At 42.9% G+C, this 23,361-nt stretch overlaps 1 protein-coding gene across 3 annotated transcripts in view; it reads left to right on the forward strand.

Annotated features, from left to right (window-relative positions):
• KCNH1 (potassium voltage-gated channel subfamily H member 1) overlaps window positions 1-23,361 on the forward strand; it is a 505,651-nt gene that overhangs the window by 242,977 nt on the left and 239,313 nt on the right. For all 3 annotated transcript variants that reach the window (XM_053607618.1, XM_053607619.1, XM_053607620.1), the window contains one exon: window positions 599-1,028. In XM_053607618.1, coding sequence (XP_053463593.1) covers window positions 599-1,028 — 430 coding nt within the window. The remainder of the gene's footprint in view (window positions 1-598; window positions 1,029-23,361) is intronic.

A 23,361-nucleotide genomic window follows, 5' to 3' on the forward strand; every position in this document is an offset into this window, starting at 1 on the left:
TATGTAAACCTTAAAAGTTGTTTTAAAGTAAGTTATAATAATATTTTACAATATTATTTAATATGAGATATTATACAATATTTTACAAAAAATAATATTTTACAATATTATTTAATATGAAATATTATGCAATCCTTAAAATATTCATATTATGTAAAACTTAAAAGTTGTTTTAAAGTAAGTTATGATATGGAAAGGTGCTCATATATGTCTGTTTACTTATGCAAAATATAATTCTATTTGTTTTATTTGTTTGCTTGTTTTTTGATTTTTTTTTTTTTTGAGACAGAGTCTATGTCCCTGTAGGTAGTGCACTGTGGCATCACAGCTCACAGCAACTTTTGAGCACTCCTCTTGCCTCAGCCTCCCAAGTAGCTGGGACTACAGGCATGTTTTTTGGATTCTTAATTGAAGTAGGAAAAAGCTAATAGAAGTCTCCATTCCATGCATCTTGGAATATAATTCTAATTTTTTTAAAGGTTGCATAATATTGCATCTCATGGGAATATACTATGTCTTAAATAATGGCTCAGGTGGGGTGGAGGACAAGAAGTATCTTTGGTTCTTTGGCCTTGACATTGTGTTCCTCTTCTCCTAGGGAATTAGCAGCCTGTTCAGTTCTCTGAAAGTTGTCCGGCTGCTCCGTCTTGGGCGAGTGGCCCGAAAGCTGGACCACTACATTGAATATGGAGCTGCTGTGCTGGTTCTGCTGGTGTGTGTGTTTGGGTTGGCTGCACACTGGATGGCCTGCATCTGGTACAGCATTGGGGACTATGAGATCTTTGACGAGGACACCAAGACAATTCGCAACAACAGCTGGCTCTACCAACTGGCTATGGACATTGGCACCCCTTACCAATTTAATGGGTCTGGCTCAGGGAAGTGGGAAGGTGGTCCCAGCAAGAATTCTGTCTACATCTCCTCATTGTATTTCACTATGACCAGCCTCACCAGTGTGGGCTTTGGGAATATTGCCCCATCCACAGACATCGAGAAGATCTTTGCAGTGGCCATCATGATGATTGGCTGTAAGTATGACAGTGCTGTGTTAAGGGTGGTAGGGACATACTGTTTGGCCATCCCTTCAGCTAGCTGGAAATAGGGAAATGGTTACTGTGCCAGCAGGATCAGGGGTATAATAAGAAGCAAGGCACAAAAGTTTATGTATATATATATATATATATATATTTTTTTTTTTTTTTTAGCTTTATTTTTTGCAGCTTTTGGCCGGGGCTGGGTTTGAACCTGCCACCCCACCTCCGGCATATGGGGCTGGCGCCCTACTCCTTTGAGCCACAGGCACTGCCCATTTTTTTTTTTTTTTTTTTTGAGACAGAGTCTCAAGCTGTTGCCTTGGGTAGAGGGCATGGCATCACAGCTTACGGCAAACACAAACTCTTAGGCTTAAGCGGTTCTCTTGCCTCAGCCTCCCAAGTACCTGGGACTATTGGCATCTGCCACAATGCCCGGCTATTTGTTTTTTGTTGTTGTTGTTGCAGTTGTCATTGTTGTTTTAGCAGGCCTGGGCCAGGTTCGAACTTTCCAGCCTCAGTGTATGTGGCTGGCGCCCTACCCACTGAGCTACGGGTGCCGCCAAAAATAATTATTTTAAAGATTAGGTTTACAGTTATTCTGATGAAGCAGTATGTGCTCACTACAAAAATATTTAGAAAATATAAATAAATACAATGTAGAAAATAAAGACTGTCCATAATTCTACCTGTTAGAGGTAACTGCTATGACCTTTGGTATCTTTCCTTACAGTCTATTTTCTATATGTATCTGAGCACACAGATACAGATTTTTATAAAGTTAAAATTTAGCAAACTGCCCATAGAACAGTGAATTATGGAAGTCTTTCTGTGTTAATTTTTTTCTTTTTAATAAAAGTTGCATATACTTACGTGTTAATGCAATGTGTTGATACATTATATATACTCATAGTGAGATGATTAGAGTTAAGCAAATTAACATATCCATCTCTTCACAGTTACCTTTTTTTTTTTTGCAAGAGCACTTCAAATCTATTCTTTTAGCAAATTTCCTGTATACGTTATAGTATCATTAACTATAGTCATCATGCTTAAGATCAATTTAAACATAGCTCTAGATCAGCACAGCCCAATATCATGTAAGGAATAAAGTATGAAAAATGAATGTAAAACATCTCATTAATTATCTTCTATATTGATTATATGTTGAAATAATATTTTAGATATATTGGGTTAAATAAGATTACAATTTAATCTGTGTTTTTTCCTTTTAAATGCAACTCCTAGGACAATTTTAAATCTTATTTCTATTGGACAGTTTGGGTCAAGATCAACAATTTTGATGTTTTTGCTTGATAGTTGAAAAATTTTCTATCTCAAAAAGAAAGAAAAAAAGAAAGAAAAACCCCATATAAAAAAGAAAGCCACTTGTTTAGTTGAGCAGTAATATGTTATTGGAGTAACTTGACTGCATTGAAAAACAACCCTAGTTCATGAGGAGGATACTTAAATCTGAATCATTTGCCCACTAACCATCGTGTAGTCATTCCTATTGGTGAGTCTAGAAAAAAACCTTTGGCTGCAAACAACAATTAACCCCCTTTATTAAAGGGAGAGTTAGGTAGACGTGGACCTGAGTGGGGGAAAGAAAGTGAATGCATTATGTGGACTGGGTTCATTGTGCACCTGCCAAATGCACCCTCTCAGAACTTTGATGACAAATTAACTTAAGAGAGAACAGTTCTCTGTTGAAGAAAGAGTTTGGTCAATGGTCTGGTTGCTCAGGAGGGCTCTTGGGCTCTGCTTCCACAAGCAGAAACCTTTTTGCTTGATGTGCTCCTCAGGGTTCAGTTGATGAATTAGCTGCTGCACCAACCAGGGACACTTGAGGCTTCAGCTTGCTTTGCTTTGTCCAGCTCACCAGAGATCAAGCATCCCACTCTGTGGGTGGAGTTGGTTACCCCAAATCGTCAAATTTGCTGCTTCCTGGCTCCTTTTATGCAACTACCTTAGTATATCTGATGCAGTCCTTTCATAAAAGCCCTCTCTGCAGGCAGTTTGTCTGAGAGTATTTACAGATTGTGTCTAAGGGGGTAATTGATTTGTGGAAAGCGTGTGCCAATGGAGCTTTTGGGTTTGCTCTTTACTTGAAAATGGGTTTTAATAGAAATGATTGCATGGCCCTGGGAAGCAGCCTTAAGGATCTGTGGGTGGCTAATTGCTTCAGCTTAATTAGAACTTGAGGTGCTTTCTCATGGCATGGAAAAGGATTTCAGACCTTTGCTCTTCAAAAACTGTTTTAGCATTAATGGTATCTATTTCTTAGGCAGTGGTTGCAGCATTTTTGTGAGCCTTGGGGCACCCAGTAAATACCAGATGCACTGTACTTAGGACACGATTTGATTTCCTTTCTTACAGGGGAGATGAGACACTTTGTCAATCTAAATACCTCATTATATCCATTACAGAGAATTTGCTAAGAATGGTCAGTTAGAAAATGGGCTGTATTTCATGGGCTCCCCAAAGGCTTTCAAATATGAGGAGATTTCCCTGCAACTTCTTAACTGGGAGAAAAGGAAAGAGTTCTGGTAGCATACAGTAAGGGTAAGCAATTTGTTTTTTTCCACAACCATTCTTCTATAGAGAACATAATTTCCTGGGTAGAGTCTCCAGGGAAAACCTCAATTATTACCACCTCTTTTTTCTCCCTACCTTCTCAGAGTGGTGATGTTTCTATCTCTTTAAAAAAAAAAGGTGTAATCTGTGACAGTCACCTTTGAATTATGCAGCCAGCTATGGTGTTTAGTCAACCAGACTATTTAATACCATTTCCTGAACACTTGTTATTGTCTAGGCACTATGCTAAGTACACTACACACAATTTCTACTGCTCATGGCAACTGTATACTTTAAAGATTATTTTTCTCCATTTCATAAGGAAATGGAGGCTCAGCGAAGTTAGCTCACTTTCCCAAGAACATGGAGCTAGTAGGCAGGAGAGACAGGATTCAGATCCAGGCCCCTGTCCCGTGATGGCATTGTCTAACAACGCAGACTTCCACAGTCTCTCCACATCTGTACACTGACACACTGAAAATTCTCTCCATAAACTTTAATAAGCCAGCAGTTTCTCTAGTGGAACCTTTGTTTGTTGGTTGTTGTCATTTTAATTTAAGAACAGCATTGTGGTACAGACTCACAGGACCAGTTGCTTAGGAAACAAGCTATTTTTCAGCAACCTGTCACTTATCATTACAGCTGTTCCACTCTCTGAGACACGTCTGACAATTTCTGGACTAACAGGAAAGTTACTGCACTCTGTGTAATGTGTTGGTAATTATCCTTGTAAACTCACATCTGAAACAACCTTTGTTCAGGACAATTCCTGATGTCTTATTAGATTTATGGGGTTCTCATTTATCTTGCTGTGCCTGTATGTACACATGTGCACACTTACCTCCTTCTAGTATCGCTCACAGGATTGGACTGACACCAGAATTAAGATCTGTAGTGATGGAAAGTATTTATCATAGCCTGGATTGATGCTGAGGGCTTGATGCTACCTTCTTCTTAGGTCACTCTGCAGTCGGGCCTCGCATTCCTTAAGGGGGTAAAAAGAGACACAAAGCCAGTGAGCTTTTGAAATACTGGGTACGTTGTGATTTTTTTTCCTTTTTGCATTGAATTTTATGTGCCTTGGTAATATTTCTTGCCTTTTCTGTTGTAGTATGTTAACCATAACTTAAGTGGAACAGAAAGTCCTTCTGCTCTCTTCTCTGAACATCTCATTACAACTTAGCTAATTCCCCAGAGGATACAAGGAAGCAAGAAAACTAAATATTTTCAAGTTAGCCTACCTTCTCAGTTCTGATAAAAAAAATTTGCATTAGGAAAGGTGAAAATTATTGGGTAAAATGAGGTTTTGTGATTAGCTCTGGGTTTAGGGGATATATAGTGTCCCCAACAGCCTGGTTTTGTGTTATTACTTCTATTCTGGAAGTCTTGGCCTGGAGCAGGGAGAAGCCAGGCCCTGCCCTGGTATGCCTGCACACCTTGTGTGAATCAGGCATGGTCTCCAGCAAAGACTCACCCTGAGATGTGGTGAATTAACTCACTTTTTTATACATGTCTCTCCTGTGTGTTGGTGATGCTGAAAGAAGAACAGGCCACACCAGTGCTCTCTGTGACATCTGGGAGAGGACTTCCCCCAGAAACATACTGCCTTCCCCAACAGGTACTGTGTAGGTGCTAAGGATTCAAAGACTACTGCCATGGGTGGCACCCATAGCATAGTGGTTATGGCGCCAGCCACATAACCAAGGCTGACGGGTTCGAACAGAGCCCAGGCCAGCTAACCAACAATGACAACTGCAACAAAAAATCACCAGGTGTTGTGGCAGGCACCCAGCTACTGAGGACTGAGGCAAGAGAATTGCTTAAGCCCAAGAGTTAGAGGTTGCTGTGAGCAGTGACACTATGGCACTTTACCCAGGGCAACATAGTGAGACTCTGTCTCAAAAAAAAAAGAAAAAAAAAAAAAGACTACTGCCATGGTTGGTGCTCTCAAGGAGTCGACAGTCTGGTGGTGGTGGAGGAAGGTAGGAAAAGGACAGAGATAGGCTCTATCGGCCAACCACACAGTGACAAAGGCCTGGAAATGGAGTCTTCACTGTGGCTAAGCCTTCCGTGGTGTCTGAGGGATCTTCTGTTGTCAGCGGAAGAGTCTCTTTATCTGGGAGGTCTCATTCTCACTTTAGGGACATGACCTTGTCTGAGGGAGATCTCCAGGGAGAATTTGGTGAAGAGACAATTCCCATTTTCTAAATATGGGCTTTGTGCTTCTCTGCTTCTCTCCTCATAATGTCATTGCTGTCATCCTGTCATTATAAGTCAGCCACATCCATTTCCTTTCTCTCTGATAATGGCAGGGGGTCCAGACATCATACTCCCCCAGACACTCTCCACCCCCAAGCCTGACATTTGGTCTCCTACCTCAGCACTACACAACACCTATCTCTTTGAATTCATTCCTGTCTTCCTCCTCCATCTCAGCTCCTTAAAACCCTAGCTGAATGTCAGTGCTAAAGGGACCCTTGTAGGCATCTGTTTAGTCCAGAAGAGCCTCTCCTTTTTCTTCTGGGCCACATGCCATTCTGATCAGTGCTTCAGGCAACCTCCCCTAAGGCCTGGGAGGTCCCAGACAGCAATTAGGTCTACCCCTAGTGGTTTCCTTGTATTGCCTTCTCTCTTAGGGGGAAAGGACACTAGTTACTGTACCCCTAGACACTTGACCCTGCTACCTAACCCACTTGTAGCCCAGCAGTATGTTTTATGGTCTCCCTTTAGTTTGGATTGTCGCTTGCATTCAAACAGGTGTTTTCTTCTGTCTCCTTCATGACCTTATTTAAAGATTTCTTTCCATTTCACTTTTGCTGAATTTCTATTTTTGTATTCTACACAGATATATTGGTTTTTCTAAGATGATGTGAGTTACAACTCCCAGGATATGGTAATGATACTTTTAGGAGACTTTGAACACATAGGGGACTCTTCATAAATATTCATTGATTTGTTGAATCTGTATAATTGAGAAAGCCTGGAATTTTGGAAGGGGGTCTTCTGTGCTATTGGCAAAGCTTCTTTTTTTAATAGCATATGGATTCTGTTGCTGGACAGAGGCCCAAAGTAATAGTGACATCAACAAGGTTTCCCAAAAGTTTAGGGTTGGTCTAGCTACTTTACAGTCACCAGAGACCCAGCTTCTCTGCTATATTCAACACACGACTTCCATATGGGGATCCCATATGGCTGTTCCAACTTCAGCCATATGTTCTTATTTCAGAAAGTAGAAAGAAGAGAAAGGAGGAAGGCTGGCCACACTCCTTTCTTTTAAAAACAAGAGTAGGAAGTTGTTTAATACTTTTGTTCACATCATTGGCTGGAACTTGGTAACCTGGCCACACTGAGCTTCAAGGGGAAGCTGGGAAATAGTCTTTCGTTTAGGTGGTCGTGTGCCCACGTAGGAGTGCAGTAGTAATATAGACAAGGAGAACAGATATTGGGGCATGGCTTTCAGTGTCTGTCTTAGCTTTCTTCCTTTTCCTCACCTTCACTCAGTTAACACCAGGAGATGTTAGCTGTCCAGGACAGGCAGACCCTGTTGTAGCTTCTTCCCTGAATTGCTAGTTGAGAGACTCAAGACCTAGATCTGCTCTGAGCTTTGGCTTGTACCCTTTAATTTTTATGGATTAGAGGTAAGAGGCTGTGCTGACTATCTTACTTGGTAGAAGTGATAACTAAATGAACTAATGATGAGCTTAGGAAAAATTTAAAATTCAGATGTCATGATTTTATTGTTAGTAATAGTGATTGTTCTTGCTCTTCATGGTTAATTCTTTCTTGTTCTTAGAAAAAATAATAATTACTGCTCCCTTGTCAGGAGCATGAGAATGCCGTTTAATTTCATTTTTGGTTTATCTTTATTTTGGGAAATGGGGCAGTGTTCAGAATGCTGTGGGAGAAATAACCTTTCATTTCTCATTTATTCTTAGAGTTCTTTTCTAGCCAGCAAATCAGCTTGTTTTTCTCTAGAACCTGATATTTTTAAAAGTTCTGCCTGCCTCTGTACATTTCATTTGGATGTCCCATCTTTGACACAATCTCAGACTACTTCTGTCTTCCATATCCCCTTCTCTCCTCCAGAAAACTAACTCCGGTTACTCACATCCTGTTCTCAACCCTTTGGTACTTTGTGCTCCTAAGGCTGATGGACTCCATTTGTGTTTATTCACTTGCACGTACTTTATACTGCACTATTAACAATCTCGTGACATCATAGTTATTTTTCCTGCCTGCTGTATATTTTGTCCAGCTCTGGTAAGACTCGAAGCTTCGGGAGGGTGGGTAGGAGTTCTGGTCTCCTTGCTCTTCCTGTACTTCTTGGGCCTAGCCACAAGCTGCTGGAATGCTGGAAAGAGTGGGGGCTTTGGAACTGGCCAGTTCTGTCTCCATGCCCACTTATACCCTTGAGTAATACTTTGACCTTTGACAGTTTCCTGAATTAAATAAAGAGGTACCATCTGGAGGTGGAAAAACAAAATGATGCAAAGTATCTAGCCAACTATTTCCACATGGGGTATTCAAAAAATGGTAGTGCTCTCTCTGCTTCTGTGTTTCCTCTTTTAACACATTTATAAGACTCATCAATGTCTTTCAACCATATGTTAGTCCTTTTGGTGTGCTGTACTTTAAGAGAATTTGAACTTGCGTAAAATATCAGATGCATTATAGTGGTCAAGGCAGTGTTTTTCAACCTTTATTTATTTATTTATTTTTATCTCACGGCCCACTTGACTTTATAGTTAAAGTTTCGTGGCATACTTAAGTTACATTAGTAAAAAAAAAAAAGTTAAAAAAATATATACTTACTGTGCTTTGAACTTCTTTTGAACATAATTTAATTAATGATCTTTTTTCTTTTTTTTGAGACAGAGTCTTATATCGCCCTCAGTAGAGTGCTGTGATGTCACAGCTCACAGCAACCTCAAACTCCTGGGCTTAAGCCATTCTCTTGCCTCAGCCTCCCAAGTAGCTGGGACCACAGGCGCCTGCCATAACACCTGGCTTTTTTTTTGGTTGCTTTGTCATTGTTGTTTAGCAGGCACGGGCAGGGCTCGAACCTGTCAGCTTCAGTGTATGTGGCTGGTGGCCTACTCACTGAGCTACAGGTGCTGAGCCTTAATTAATGATCTTTAAACATTTTCATGGCACACCTGAGATCCTTTCATGGCACACTGGTTGAAAATCACTGGTTTAATGTATAGGTCACTAAATACATCTGGATGTGAGGTTCCCTAGAAAGAAAATTTAAAAAAGAAAATTGGCTTGACTGCAGAGCAAGTTAGGCAAAGCTATTAAAGAGAAGTCATTTCTGTGAGTGGGAAAGCCCTCCAGGCATCACTGTTCAGATCTGACAAATAGGATCTTCTCTGGGCGGGATGTGGCCCAGGAGTAGCAGGAGTGCTCCCCCTGGAGGATAGGAGAAGGAACTACAAACAGTCCTCGTGCTCTGAGTGCCCAAGACACACATGTGTCGTTTTGGGACATTTTTGCTGCTCAGTGACCCCATAAACAGATGTTCTTATCCCTGTTTTGAGAAAACTGAGATTCAGAGACACAAAATAACTTATTCAAGGTCAGAGTGTAAGAAGCAGCTGAACTAAACCAGTTTTATCTAACAACAAAGCCTTGCCCTTTGTCTTATTGCACTTCTTGCTGATTATTTTGCCGCAAGTCAGGGAAAATGTCCCTTGTAATGTGTGTATGGTGGGAGAAGCAGAGTAAAGATTTGGAGAAAGAAGAATATAGTGAAGAGGTGGCAGGGAGAGATGCTTTCCCTAGAAAAATCTCTATTTTTTTTAAATTTCAAAAAATTCAGGGGATACAGGTTTGCTCAGGATAGCCTTGGTGTATCATGCATGTGCATAGGCCTTGATAGCTGAGGTGCTAGGCACGTTTGTGGGATCAATTGTGTGCTGGGTATGGACACGCGCAGGGTATAGCAGGCCCAGGGTGGAGTAGGCCTCTGTGCTGAGTGCTCCAGCAGGTACAGCTTATACATGAAATGGAACAGGACCCAGGTCACAGTGGGCTTGCAGGACAGGGTGCCTGAGTGGGATGGAGTAGGTCCATGGGGTACGGTGCTCATACATGCAGGGCAGAGTAGCAGTGGGGCACATGTGGTGTAGCACTCAGGGCACTCGTGTGGTTCAGTGGTGGGTCTGTGGTGTACAGTTCACCCTGACTCAGATGTGGTGGCTGTGCTGGCTTTCACCTCACTTGGGATCTCCTAGGTTGCAGAAATGGCAGTGGTCCAGCCTTTCCAACACTGAGAGCTATGTGTATGTGTTCTGCCCAGGTCCTGTGGGAAGTACAATTGAGCAGGACCATCCAGGCCATAGCAGCAGGCACCAGGTCATAGCCTCCTGCTAAACTCAGGAGTCCATGTGACAGCAGTGGCTGCAGAGGTGCATGTCATCTGTTCATGGGGTATATGTGGGTGTTGGGAGTCCCTACTTTCTCCTCACCTGGCAGGGACAATCATAGATCTGACCCCTGGGAAGAAGTTCTCTTCTTGGGTTGGGAAGCTATAGTGGGACTAGCCACAGTACCCAGGGCTCACAAGCCAGCCATCCTTTCTCTTCAGAGCAATGCAGCTGAACAACCTCAAGTTAGGTCTCTGTTATCAGTCCAGTTGCCTGTTGTGGTGGAGGGCCCTCCTACCATTCTGGTTGTAATATCCTAGGGAGGGGCAGTAAGGAGCCCATTTCTCACCTCTGTCCCTTGCCCACATGTGGGTACTTTCCCTAATTACTTCCCATCCTGCTGAACAGGTTGTTCTGCTTCTGTCTTCTTTACTTTACTCCCACCTTCTCTTCATGGATTCCCAGTGCGCTTGCTCAATCTAAAGATGAGCACCTGTTCACCACTTCTAATCCTTTCTATGAGAGAAGCATTGTGGAGTTTGCTTCTAGTCCACCATTTTGACCCCTCTCTATTTTGAGTTATAATTATGATGACAAAATATCTGATTGTGTTGTGGGAGGACATTATTCTTGTTCATAGCTGGATTACTGCACTGGGCAGAGGAATTTATCAGTTTTAGATGCTAGGAGGTTGTGATGATGGAATGCCAGCTGATGAGGGTCATTTTCTCTGACCTTATGGGTACTTATCATTTGCAAAATTTCTTTCTTCTTTTGAAAAATCATATGGAGTTGTTGCTATAATCAAATTTTTTGTTTCTATTTAGCTTCTGTGTCTATTGTCTGCTTTGAAACTCAAAATCTTCCATGGCACCTGCTGCTATGGCCTGGTTGATCCTGCTCAACTGTATTTCCCACAGGACCTGGACAGAACACATACCCATAGCCCTTCCATTTTATGGATAAGGAAACTGGAGTGATTTGCCAAGAGTCACCCAGCTAGCAAGGAGCAGATCTCATCACTCCCAGGCCAGTGCTCTTCTTGCTCTTGCAGATCACCATATCAGCAGTTGGTCCTGGAAGCCATAGACTACACTTATGCCAATAGATTGTAGCAGTTGGTCCCTTTATGGATGTCTTCAAAGCTTGAAGAGAAGGGGTGAGGGGTGAGAAAGAGTGGTTAAGCCTTTTGTTCCACTTTCAGCAAAGGAACTTGATTAATCACACTTCACATCTCTTCAGCTGCTTTCTGTCAAGCATTTATTGTGAGTCTCAATTTCTAGACTGACAAAAAAAGGCAGCTAGAAAAAAATCACACAAAGGAGAAAAGAATTTTCCATTCCTTCGTTAAAATTGGTGGGAAGAGGGAAGCCCACCAGGAAAATAGTTTCTAAAAATATAATACATGAATAAGTATGGTGCCTGAGAAAACAAATGCTAGATTTACCCACAGTTCCTCAGAACCTCAATCAATCAGCAGTTGGCTGAGTACCTCTGGATTCATTTGAGTTCTGCTCTGTGCCAGGCACTGTGTGCACTGAGAATGGAGCAGTGAATGGGGTGGATCCAAGCTCTGCCCTACCATTGCTTTCACTGGGGTAGGGGAACCAGATGAGCCAGTAAGTGAGATGAGTCTCCACTAAGCAAAAGATAGGTTTTTTATGGGAATGTATGCAGGGGCCTCTCCCCAGTGGGGAGGTTAAGGAGGGGGCCGGGCAGCACACATCCCCTTTATTTAGGAAGAGCCCTGGGCCAGTCACTGAGGGCCTTCCTGAGATTTATCGTGTTGCATTGATGTGTTGATTTCTCCCCACCTGGACTTTAAGCTGCCTTAGGTTAGGGGCTGTGTAAACCAATCTCTGGTCCACAGTGGACTCAATAAATATTGGATGAGTGGAGGAAGGCAGAAAAATAAGATACCATCCCTTCCTTGATTTGCTTACAATCTAATTTGGGAAACACAAATGCAAACAAGAAAATCCATAAGAAACTGGAGATCACTAAATGGTCATGAAATAAATTTTCAGAGTCTTAGGAAAATAGCAGTCATTTCTTTAATGTGGAGGTGAGGATGTCATAAAAGAAGAATTACTTGGCCATTGAATAATAGGTAGGATTTTCATCACTTACAATAATGGGTAAGAACATTGTTAGTAATGATGAATTATTGAACATATCTTTGTGGAAAACACTTTATACACATTCTTCATTCCCCTCTCCAATAGCCCTAAGTCACAGGTATTATTACCCCAGTTTTATAGGTGAGGAAAGTGAAGCTCAGGGAGGTCAATTATCTTCCCTTGGGCAAATCTTCTTGTGAATGGTGGAGCCAGAATGCAAACCCAAATCTCTGACTCCCGAGCTCATTGTCTTTCCACCAGTCTGAGCTGCCACTCCAGTCACTGTCAACAATTATGGTCCTGGAGCAGAAGGCTGCAGAGAAATCAGCCACCCTTTTATCTTGCCAAATACTGGGAAGAAAGAAATGTGCTGATCAGAGAGAGGTGGAGCACCTGCTCTGTGCCTATTAGTTTTATTTATTTATTTATTTATTTATTTTCGCAGTTTTGGCTGGGACTTAGTTTGAACCCACCCACCTCCGGTATATGGGGCCGGCGCCCTACTCCTTTGAGCCACAGGCGCCACCCTGAGCTTATTAGTTTGTTAGCCCCTCAGACTACTTTTTGCAGTAGACTTGTGCTTGGAGACTACCTATCACTATCTGTTATGCGCCAAGAGAGAGTGATTGCAACATCACAGGCCAATTTGCTGTATTTTTTCAATACTCAGATCTCCACCCTGTCTCCAATTTAGAAAAGACATTGAGGTGCAGTCTTCATTTTTTACTTGGAGGACTCCACCAGTTATTTCTGGATCATATCACTCAGTTTGTTAGAACAAAATGTCATAGCCCATGAGAGGGGTCAGCTTTTTTCCGTTAAAGATTTCCCCTTTCTCTTAGTCAGCTCCCCTTTGAATCAATGCTACCCCCAAAAGAAACTAGACAATAAAGGTGATTTCTGAAAGCCATCTCCACTGTCAGTGAAAGCAGTCAAGCTGCATGTATGGCTGACATTAGGTCTGGAGTAAAATTTCTATTTCTATAATCATAAAGCATAGAAAGTCCATGGGATCAAAAGAGACGAGCATGGATAAAAATCCTGACTGTAAAATTTAATAGTCAGGTGAAGCTACTTAATTCTTAGTGCTGTTTCTGCATTTGAAAATGAGAATAATGCAAATTAAATGGCATAAATAAAAGGAAAGGTCCATTCCTTTTAGAACCTTTGTTTCTGCCTGTTGAGTCCAGAGCCACAGATGTCCTGTTAGTTGATGGTGATGCTATTCTTTGTCTACCCTTTGTCTGTGTTGTTTGTTAATTGGGTTGAATCTTTCAACCATTTCATAGGGACTTTGATAGGTGTTGAATGAGGGTGTAAAGGCAGAGCGAAGGTGTTTTGTGTAACGCTAGTAATAGAGAACAGATAGCAAGCACAATGCTTTGTATAAGAAGAGCTTGATGAGAGTTTGTAGAATTAAAATCAAGAACATCTCCTGGTGAGGATATGGCAAAATGAGGAGGTGTTAGGATCAACTTAATAAATCCTTCCCTTACAGTGACTTTGCAGACTAACAAAATGTTTCCATTTTCACTTTTTCCCCATTGTGGTCCTCTCTGCACACATGAGAGAGAATGATTTTAGCTTTCATCAGCTAGAGATCTGGCTCTGAATCATAGCTTCATGGTGATAAAAACCCACCGTTGCTGCAAAAAAATACTTGGCAAGGAGTAAGGTCTTGGTAGGAAGAGCAAAATGAAAGGGCAGAAGTCTTTAAAAGAAAGTCAAATATGTGAAAAATCACCAGTGAATTCTGCAGAGCTGCAGATGCAGGGATGACCCTTTGTTCCTCCTTGGGGAAATGGGATGGGAAGAGGAGCTGGTCTGGTCTGGAGTGGGGGTAGTTGAACCAGAGCCAAGTGGCAGGGGATGGCGAAGGGGGATGTTCCTCTCTCTGATTGTAACCACCTAAATTAGGGCCAGATCCCCTTCTTTGAACTTCCAAGATTTGATATAAAGGAGGCAGAATGTACCCACTGAAGAAACTACTGTAAATTCTGAGTCCCTATAAAGCCATGTCCAGATGTGCAAATTAACAGAGAACATCAGACTGCAGTCTTGCTTCAAAACTACAAAGTGATGGGGGCTACTGGGCTGTGGGACTATCCATGGGCCCAGCCTTGCAAGTAGGAAGAAAAGGACAGGCAAAAGCCACAGATCTCCCTTGACTGTCAAATTAATTCTATGCCTCTTGGGAAGCTCAGGTGTTTAATTACACCGAGCTGTGCTCACACACAAGCACTGGCAGCCTTGGCTGGAATCCAGCACGTTGACACGTGGAAGGGAGGCAGGATTTCTGAGTAAAGGCCTTTCTGAACACATGATTGAATGTTTGCTTCTCCCCCTCCCTCCCTTCCAAAAATATTTATTAAACCCTTCCTATGTGTTAACCACCTAGAAATGGTGAGAGGACAGATGTATAATTAGCATTTCTTTTTCTGTGACAGTTAACCACATCTCCAAGGGTCTCATGAGAACTGAGATTGAGTTGTCAGGATTGAAAAGAACCTCAAACTGATTTCCGAGGTTGTGCTGTGAACCATGTTTCTCCCATCCTCTGCTTTTGTACTTGTCTTTTGAACTGAACTCCATGACTTGACATTTATCCAAATGTATTTTCCCATTTTTCTTGATGACACCAATCTGGGAACAAAGACATGGACTAGTCATGGTAACAAGAACAAAACTGTTGTTTCTTTTCTGTTACTTTCCAGCAAGTCATCAGACCCCAACCTAAAGTTAAAAGGTATTAGTGATGTCTCAAGTTGACTTGGGGTGACCATAGCTGCTTAGTCTTCCACCTGACAGGATCTGCTCTCCTTCCCTGGCTACTCCTTTATATACCACCTCCGTTGCTGTGTGAATGCCTCCTGCTGGGATGGATCCTTTTCTCCATCAAAGTGCTGGTGTTACTTTTCCCGTGTCACCCCTAATGCCATGCAGAAGCTCAGCAGTTTGCTCCAGTGTGGGAGAAATGTCCTCCTCTCTCTGTGCTCAACTCTGGCATTAGGGTAACACAGGAGCACATCATGCTACCAGCAATAGAATATTTCTTTCATTTGACTTGTTTTTGTTTGTTCCAGTCCTTTTTCACAGATCTTGACTTGAGTTTGGTCTAGAAGTCACCATGCAGCACCGCACTCTCCCTTTCCTGCTCCTCTTGCAGAATCTCACCCTATACCAACATTCCTAAATGGAGTTTGTTCTTGGCAAACATCTATACATGGAGAAATCACCTTTGTACTATCATTTGTTTTGACAGTTAGCTTTTTGGACTAAACTTTATGATTCCCAGTGGGTCAAACTTCTTGGCACTTAAGGAAGGTTGTTGTTCCCTGACTACTTGAAAGTATAACCCTGGGGAATGGCCATTTGTTCCCACATACGTGTACCACTCTAATCTCAGTAGTTTCTGACACCCTCCTCCAGATAAATTTTAGCCTTTTGGTCTCTATATGTTTGTGTATAGCTTTAACCAAGTTACAATTTTAAATTTATTTTTATGATCGATTGTCAAATATATGATTTGCAAGTTTTTTCTTCCATTCTGTGAGTAGCTTTCTCACCTTCTTGATGGTGTCCTTTGATGCACAGAAATTTAAAATTTTGAAGAAGCCCAATTTATCTTCTTTTGTGGCTTGTGCTTTGGGTGTCAATAGTTAAGGATCTTTCTCTTTATTCTTTTGATTATTACTTCTCTATCCCAAGCCATCCATGAAGTTGATCAGCGTGGCAGCAGTTTGAGGGTATTCTGGCCCATTTAGTTACTTTTTCACATTGTATCATGCAATAGCAGTGCAAGCTCTGTAGCCAGTCTTCTCCCACTCTCTTCAGAAGCTGGTGGGGACCCTTCCCGACTCTCTCAGTGTGAGGATCAGAGTGAATATGAGGGAAAGCACTGGATCATTAGTGAGACACACAGCTTCTAAATTCCCACCTATATTATGGATAGGATACTTGGACACCCTATTTTGAAAATTTCACCCACTAGATGTGTCATTTCCATGTAGTAAAGAAGGGATAAGAAATAGTTATGAAAATCAACTTTTTGGATACTGCTGAAAGCTGAAACAAAAACTGTCATTTTGTGGAATGACAATAAGCATTACTCTCCACTGGGTGCTCCTGCAAGTTAGAGGGTGTTAGCTAGTTTGGAAGGAGCCGCAGTGTTGGACTGTGATGTCTGCTTTAGCAGCATTTTGACATCCTCTCCCCTAGTATTATGTCCCTTAGGATGCTGTGGTAGCCAGTCATGGCTGCTGCTCACTCCATATGAAATCATTGACCTTCTTTTCACAATCAGTTGGGCCCTGGAGACCTGTTTCTTGTCCCGAGGTTTAGAAGCTGAGAGCAAGGCAAGCCAAGTCAAGGAGAAAGACATTCCTGGCTGATCTTTCCACAACCAGCTTGACTGAAAATAGAACCCACAACTTCTACTTCTGGGAGTGCAGACCTGACTCTGCATTTGCCACCTCAACCAGCTTGAACCCTCAACCAGCTTCTCTCCAAAGGCCTCAAAACCAGCTTGGAGAGAAAGGGAGAGAGAGAGGCTTATTCTGAATTAAGTGGATTTGATTTAGGAAGACTGAAAATTTTAATTCTCATTCCCTACATTGACAGACTTCTTTGAATAAACAGTGTTTTGTACATATTACGTCATTTGATACATGTAGTTACACAGTTGAAGAAATGGGGCTCAAAAAGGTTGACTGATTTTCCTGACATGACACAGTGGTTGAGCACGAGAACCAGAGCTTACACCTGAGTCTTCTGAAGTGTTCTGAAGTGCACCCAAGCCACTCCTTTGAAGACTCCACTGGGAACAAGGATAGGATAGTCCAGTCCTACCTTGTTTTTTTTCCACTGAAAGGCATGATGCTCACCTGGCACTCTTTTGCTCTCAGTTGTCAATGTGAGCAGTTTATTGTTGGTATTGGTCTCAGTTCACTCAGGGCTATATGCCAAGATCAGAAGGGCAAATGACTTACTCTGTAGAACCAATGCTTGGCTTGGGGAGATGTATACCTTGGGCGTTTGGATTATGGTCAGACTAAGGAAGAGGATTTAACTCCAAGACCCTGATTCTCTTTGTATAGAAGCTCAGCAGTACTGGGATGCCTTGCTTTTATATCTTTTGACCAGTCAAGATAGTGACATTGTTGATGATAGTGAGAGCCCAAGATGTGGCTGGGTATAGTGGTTCATGCCTATAATCCCAGCACTTTTGAAGGCCAAGGCAGGAGGATTGCTTGAGGCTGCAACAGCCTGGGCAACACAGTGAGACCCCCTCTTTGTAAAAAATTTTTTTAAAAAATATTAACTGGGCAGGACAATTAATGACAATTAAGGTTATGGGGGGGGAGCAGAAAGAGGACGGAGAGAGGGGGGTGGGGCCTTGGTGTGTGTCACACTTTATGGGGGCAAGACATGATTGCAAGAGGGACTTTACCTAACAATTGCAATCAGTGTAACCTGGCTTATTGCACCCTCAATGAATCCCCAACAATAAAAAAAGAAAAAAAAATTAACTGGGCAAGATGGTATGCACCTGTAATCCCAGGAGACTGAGGCATGAGAGAACTACCTGTGACCAGAAGTTCAAGATTGCAGTGAACTATAATCACATCATTGTACTCAAGAACAGGTGACAGAGCAAGACCCTGTCTCTGCATACATACATACATGCATACCTACATACATACAGGAATAAAATAAAAAAGAGCTATGATTTATTGGACACTTATTACAGGCTAGATACTCAACTTATAATGACTCATTTTCACAACCCTGAGATGGTGCTATTACCATCATTTCCATTTTACAGATAAGAAAACAGGCACAGAAAGATGCTAAGTCATTTGCCTCTCTAATCAGCTAGGAAGCAAAGAAGCTGGGATTCATAGATTCCAACTGCAAAACTCACTGTGTATTAAAGACCTAAGCTATGTCCAAATCCTAACACTCAGCTTTCAGGGTTGACTCTATCTCCCCCTCTTCTACCTCTTTGCCTTTGTTTCTTCCTCTATAAGAGGCTGATTTGTAGGGAGTTGTAGTGCAAGGTGAGGTAATCCCCTGATGAACATAGGCCCTAGAGATGGTCTTCTATTCTCCTTGCCTCTCCCCCCACTGTAGTCCCTTTGTGTGGCTTTGAAAAGTTCCCAAACCCAGGCATTACCTTCTGAACTTGTTTCCTCTTCTGTAAAATGGAGATGATGATGTCTCTATTTCATTGGCAGGGTGGTTGAGAGGCTTAGACATAATGGCTGTGCAATCCCTGGCATGAGGCCCGGCATATAGTAAGTGCTGAATAAATAACTGCTGGAGTTACTAATTGCTATTATTATTATTCCCTCTTCCTTTCTCTCGCTACCTGGGACAATGATGTGGGTGTTGCCTAGTGAGCACTATCTAGAGTTGTCTGATCCCTGCCCCTCTTCTCCCATTGGTACAGAAACCCATGAAGTGCAAGAAGGTAGCCAGCCTCCACATATCCTGGGCTGCAGAGCCTGATCCTTTTGTTATAAAATGGCAGGCATTATTCATTATTCATACCATTAGCCTTTGGGGTAACCTAAATAATGCTGCCTCAAAGAGAATTTCTCCACATTTTCCACTCTCCTCCCTAACTGCTAGTCTGCTGCATGTGGAGGCTCAGAAGTGGTGGGGATAGGGAAAGGAAGGGGGAGGCTCATGGGGTCAGCAGGGACAGAAGTCCAATGCTCTGCTTCTCTGTGGTGAGAAGGCCTCTGTTTAGGTCACCACTTTGCAGGGCTGACTCAGCTGCTGCCTTCCTCTTCTAATCAGGCTTCTCGCAAAGCAGTTATCTCATTATTTAAATATCCTCCAGTTGAATGTTCTCACATTCATAACTCAATGACCTTAATTATACACATTAGTGAGAAAAGTACCTGGCATAGCATTGCATTGCCTGCTGACATTCCTTAGAGGCTTATAAGTCATTTCCTGGTTAGGAACATAAAGATACCACAGAACAAGAGAATTACTAAGGTACAAGAGCCCTTTTCATGCCAAGTGTGGCTCACTGTGCTCAAAGGTTAGGTGTGCTTGGCTTGGCTATGCCCTCTCTCAGGGGTGGGGATGGGAAGGAGAGACAAGCAGGCACCCAGAGTGGGACCAGTTCTGTGTCTGCTCCTAAGACCAGTTTTGCTTTTCTATGCCTCTATATTTGACTACCTGGAGATAGTAAAAGTAACCTTTATCTCGCACTTTCTGAGAGGCAGATGGTTGGGCAGTAGATTTGATGTATGTTTTGCAACTTTGAGCCAGGACTCTGTAGAGAAGACTTCAGTGGAGAAACCCTTGAGAGTTGACTTCAAGTGTCAACTCTTATTCCAGTGGGAAGGTGAACAGGACTTATTTCCTTGGTTATGGCATTTCCTTTTTTCTAAGTGTTTATTGAATGCCTACTCCATGCATTGCATATCATAGGTGTTTCTTGGTAGCAAATTGATCCTTTTGTACCCTAAACCTATACAGGATGGCCATAACGTTCATGTGAATTTAAAATTGCACACTATTTTAAATGGTACCTGAACTTTATGTTCACCCTGTACTCTGTATATCAGTGAGAAATTTTTGCTATTTGTTGATGTAATGAAATATACACAGTGGACATAAAGTTCATGTGCAATTTTAAACAGTTTAACATAGTAAATTGTACACTAACTTTATGGCCACCCTGTATACTATGTCTGCCATCCATGCTTAGAGAGGATGGTGGGAATATCACTGAGCTATCCATCCCTCGTGCCTAATTTGGCTTCTGGAGGAAAACAGGGGAGCTTGACATTATCCTTTGATGCCATTAAGGGAACATCAGCCCTTTGCCAATTTACTGACAGTGTTTGATGAGTGTGTTTTATTTATCATTTGACAAAGTATTGAGCTGAGATTAATAAAACAATAAACTTTCAAGAGACAGCAGTCTAGGGGAAGACAGACAAGTATGCAGACAAGAAGTCTTGACTGGGGAAAGTCTGGGCTTCTAAGGGAAGAGTAGACATGGGTAGAGGTGACCAGAACCAATCTTAGGGGTCAGGGAATAATAAATGTTTACTAAGAAGTTAGCCGGATAGAAAAAGAAGAGGTGGGAGAGAGGGGGACAGGGGAAGAGAAAGAGAGAGAGAGAGAGAGAAGAGAGTATGGCAGGGCACATAGGCAGATCAAGGATCCAGTGCATTTGAAGAGAATGAAAAGCATTCATATAACCGAAACAAAGCAAGAGAGAACAATTAGCAAGAAGCAAGGCTCAAGTAGAAAGTAGGGGCTACTTTTGAAGGGACGTATGTGTTAAATGCCTTGCGCTTCTCCTAAGGGCAAGAGGAGGTATCCAAAGCTTCTAAGCAAGGAATGTTATTATTAGAGATTGGGATGGAGGAGAGTAAGACAAGTTGCAGAAATGACAGGAAGTTTATGTATTATTTTAGTGAAAAAATGATGTATCTGAGCTAAGTAGTAGAGTGGATGGAGAGAGTGGGAGTGATTCCAGAAATATTAAGAAAGTAGATGGACAGCTCTTGTCAATACCCCTGCCTGGGGCTGGGGACGGAGTGTGCCATTGTACTCGGGAGGGCCCACTTCCCCCAGGGCTTCCTTCCTAGCTGGGCAGGTAGGTGCAGCATTTTAACAATGCCTGAAGGCACCACTTTCAGCCATATGGCGGGTCTGTGGGCGGCTGGGCAGCAACAGTAGGAAACAGACGGGCTGCCTGGCAGCGATGATGAATGAGCTCATCTCCCAGAGCCAAAACGGAGCCACCTCCCTCCAACCACCACCATGTATCCTGAAGTGTGAGGGCTCTGGGGTCGCTAGATGGTATTTTGGCCACATCTGCTCATGCAGATAGCATGGTCAATAGCAGAGCAGCATCTTTATTTGTTCTCTTTTTCCTGCATGACCTTTGTTTGAGCTCCTCTGGGGTAAAAATGAAGAAAAGCTCTGTCTTAATGGGATTATTTTACTAAAGGAACCGTAGATTGGATCCTAAGAATCACTCTTCAGTCTTTGCCACATGTAGATTTGTCTGCTCTACACAGCTGCTTTGGTGGTGGCGTTGTAGGTGGGAGCAGGTGCCCTCACCTCTTTCCTCCTCTCTTCGGCTCATTTCTTGGTACTTGATGTTTCTTCAGGGTCTGTTCATCCTGGTTCCCTCTGGGCTCCTCCATCCCATGGGGCACATGCATGTGCACTTTGCAAGGCTTGCAGCTCAGGGGCTGTACAAGAGACAGAAAGTGCCTGCTGTGCTTACCGAGGCCAGACCTCAGCACTTCCTGTGAAGTGGGGTGTTTGGAAAAGAGAAGGCTCCCTCTGTCCTTTGAATGCCTGAGGTTTGGAGTCCCAAGTGCTTAGGTATTTGTTTTCCTAAAGTCATTACCCATTTGTTTTTCTAACTTGAGCCACAGGACCTCACTGCAAGGCCCTAGGCCCCTTGATCAGGCTGAACCCACCTGTGTATTCCTTACCAACCTGGCCTCCCTCCCTCTCCTCCTCCTCCTCCTTCTGTTCTCCTTTCCTCATCTGGCCCTCCTCTCTTCCCACCTGGGAATGACCACACTTAACCTGCTCTGATCCTCAAGCATGGCTTTCCCTACCTCTGACTTCTCATCTCCCTTTTCTTTTTTGTGGTTTTTGGCCGGGGCTGGGTTTGAACCCACCACCTCTGGCATATGGGACCGGTGCCCTACTCCTTGAGCCACAGGTGCCGCCCCTCATCTCCCTTTTCTTAACTGCCGTCTCTCACTCTCCTCTTCCTGAACAAGTCAAAGCTTCCATTGTGAACTGCAGAATTGTTTCTCAAAAGCTTCAAGGGGGCTTGAAGGAGAGACTTTCCTTCACCCCTCAGCCAGGTTTTGGACCCTGCTGTTTTGCTCCAATGTGAAGGCAGTTTCCAGAGGAGCTGGCTGAGTGCTCAGGGACTACTGCAGGACCCTTACCCTCTGTTGGTTGGGAAAGGAATTGCATCAGGGAGAGATGGACCTCCATGTCCAACTCAGGGTCTCCTATTGACATGGATAAAAGTACACAGTGAATACAATGTCACTAAAAACTTTCCCTTGCCCCACCACAACACCATACTACCTCCCGCTCTGACATCCCAAACTAAGAGCTTCCTGAAGTCATTAGAAATAGAAATGTTTAAGTCTACTTTGAACTATCTCTTGGAGCTTAGTTGAAGGGGAGGAGGGTTGATGGAGTGGGATGAGGTAGGGTGCATGTGTCTGCCTGTCCCTGCTAAAGTCAATAGTCCTGGTGAAATAAATGCCCTTCCAGTATTTCAGAGCCAGGGAAGCCCCAGAGCGGCATCCTCAAACTTTTAAAACAGGGGACCAATTCACTGTCCCTCAGACCATTGGAGGGCTGGACTATAGTTTAAACAAAAAAAAACTATGAACAAATTCCTGTGCACACTGCACATATCTTATTTTGAAGTAAAAAACAAAATGGGAACAAATACAATTCACACCGCTTCATGTGGCCTGCGGGCCGCAGTTTGAGGACGCCTGCCCCAGAGGGAAGGGCTGATCAAATTTTTACATTTTGGCTTTGGCCCCCATCCTGCAGGCAGATGAGACCCAGCTGCTGCAAGCCAGTGAGGAGCAGAAGCCTCTGGCCTAACTGTGAACTCTAACAGATGGAGGATGTGGCAGCTCCTGAAGGCCTGGTTTGGTTCCCTGGTTCCCCCAGCCACAAACATTCTGCTCTCTCTTTTCCTCTTTCTTTTTTCCAGATCCTTGTGGTGCATGCTTTGGAGTTGTTCTACCACAATGTATACAAGTCAAATTAGTGGCCCTTCTCTCCACGAATTGGGAATGAGAGGAGAGGACCTTGGCCCTTGGAGGACATTGCCTACTTCATTGGTCCCATCAGCAGAGGGGAATTAGAGGGCCCATCCAGTAGTCACACTATGGTGGGCTCCTCTTAAATATTTTTATTTGTATTATAGTACCATTTTGTCTTCGGCAGCATTTCTTCCAAGCCTCTAAGCTTTACTCAGGTTTTAAAATTTATCCAGGGAGCTGTCTTTGGGCCTGTGCTTTTTAAATTTATTCACTTATCACCTATGTATGGAGTCCTGAAGTTTTAGTGCTATGCCAGGCTATGGGGATCCCAGAGACTGATTGCTCCAAGAGCCTGGCCTCAAGGAGTTTATAATCAGTTGGTCTAGCAAATAACTCTGAATCAAAGTGGGTGTGACAAATGTTGTAAAAAAGTCCTTAGATAAAGGGCTATAGGAGTTTAGAGAAT

Source organism: Nycticebus coucang, chromosome 10 (assembly GCF_027406575.1).
Source record: "Nycticebus coucang isolate mNycCou1 chromosome 10, mNycCou1.pri, whole genome shotgun sequence".
Lineage (NCBI taxonomy): Eukaryota > Metazoa > Chordata > Mammalia > Primates > Lorisidae > Nycticebus > Nycticebus coucang.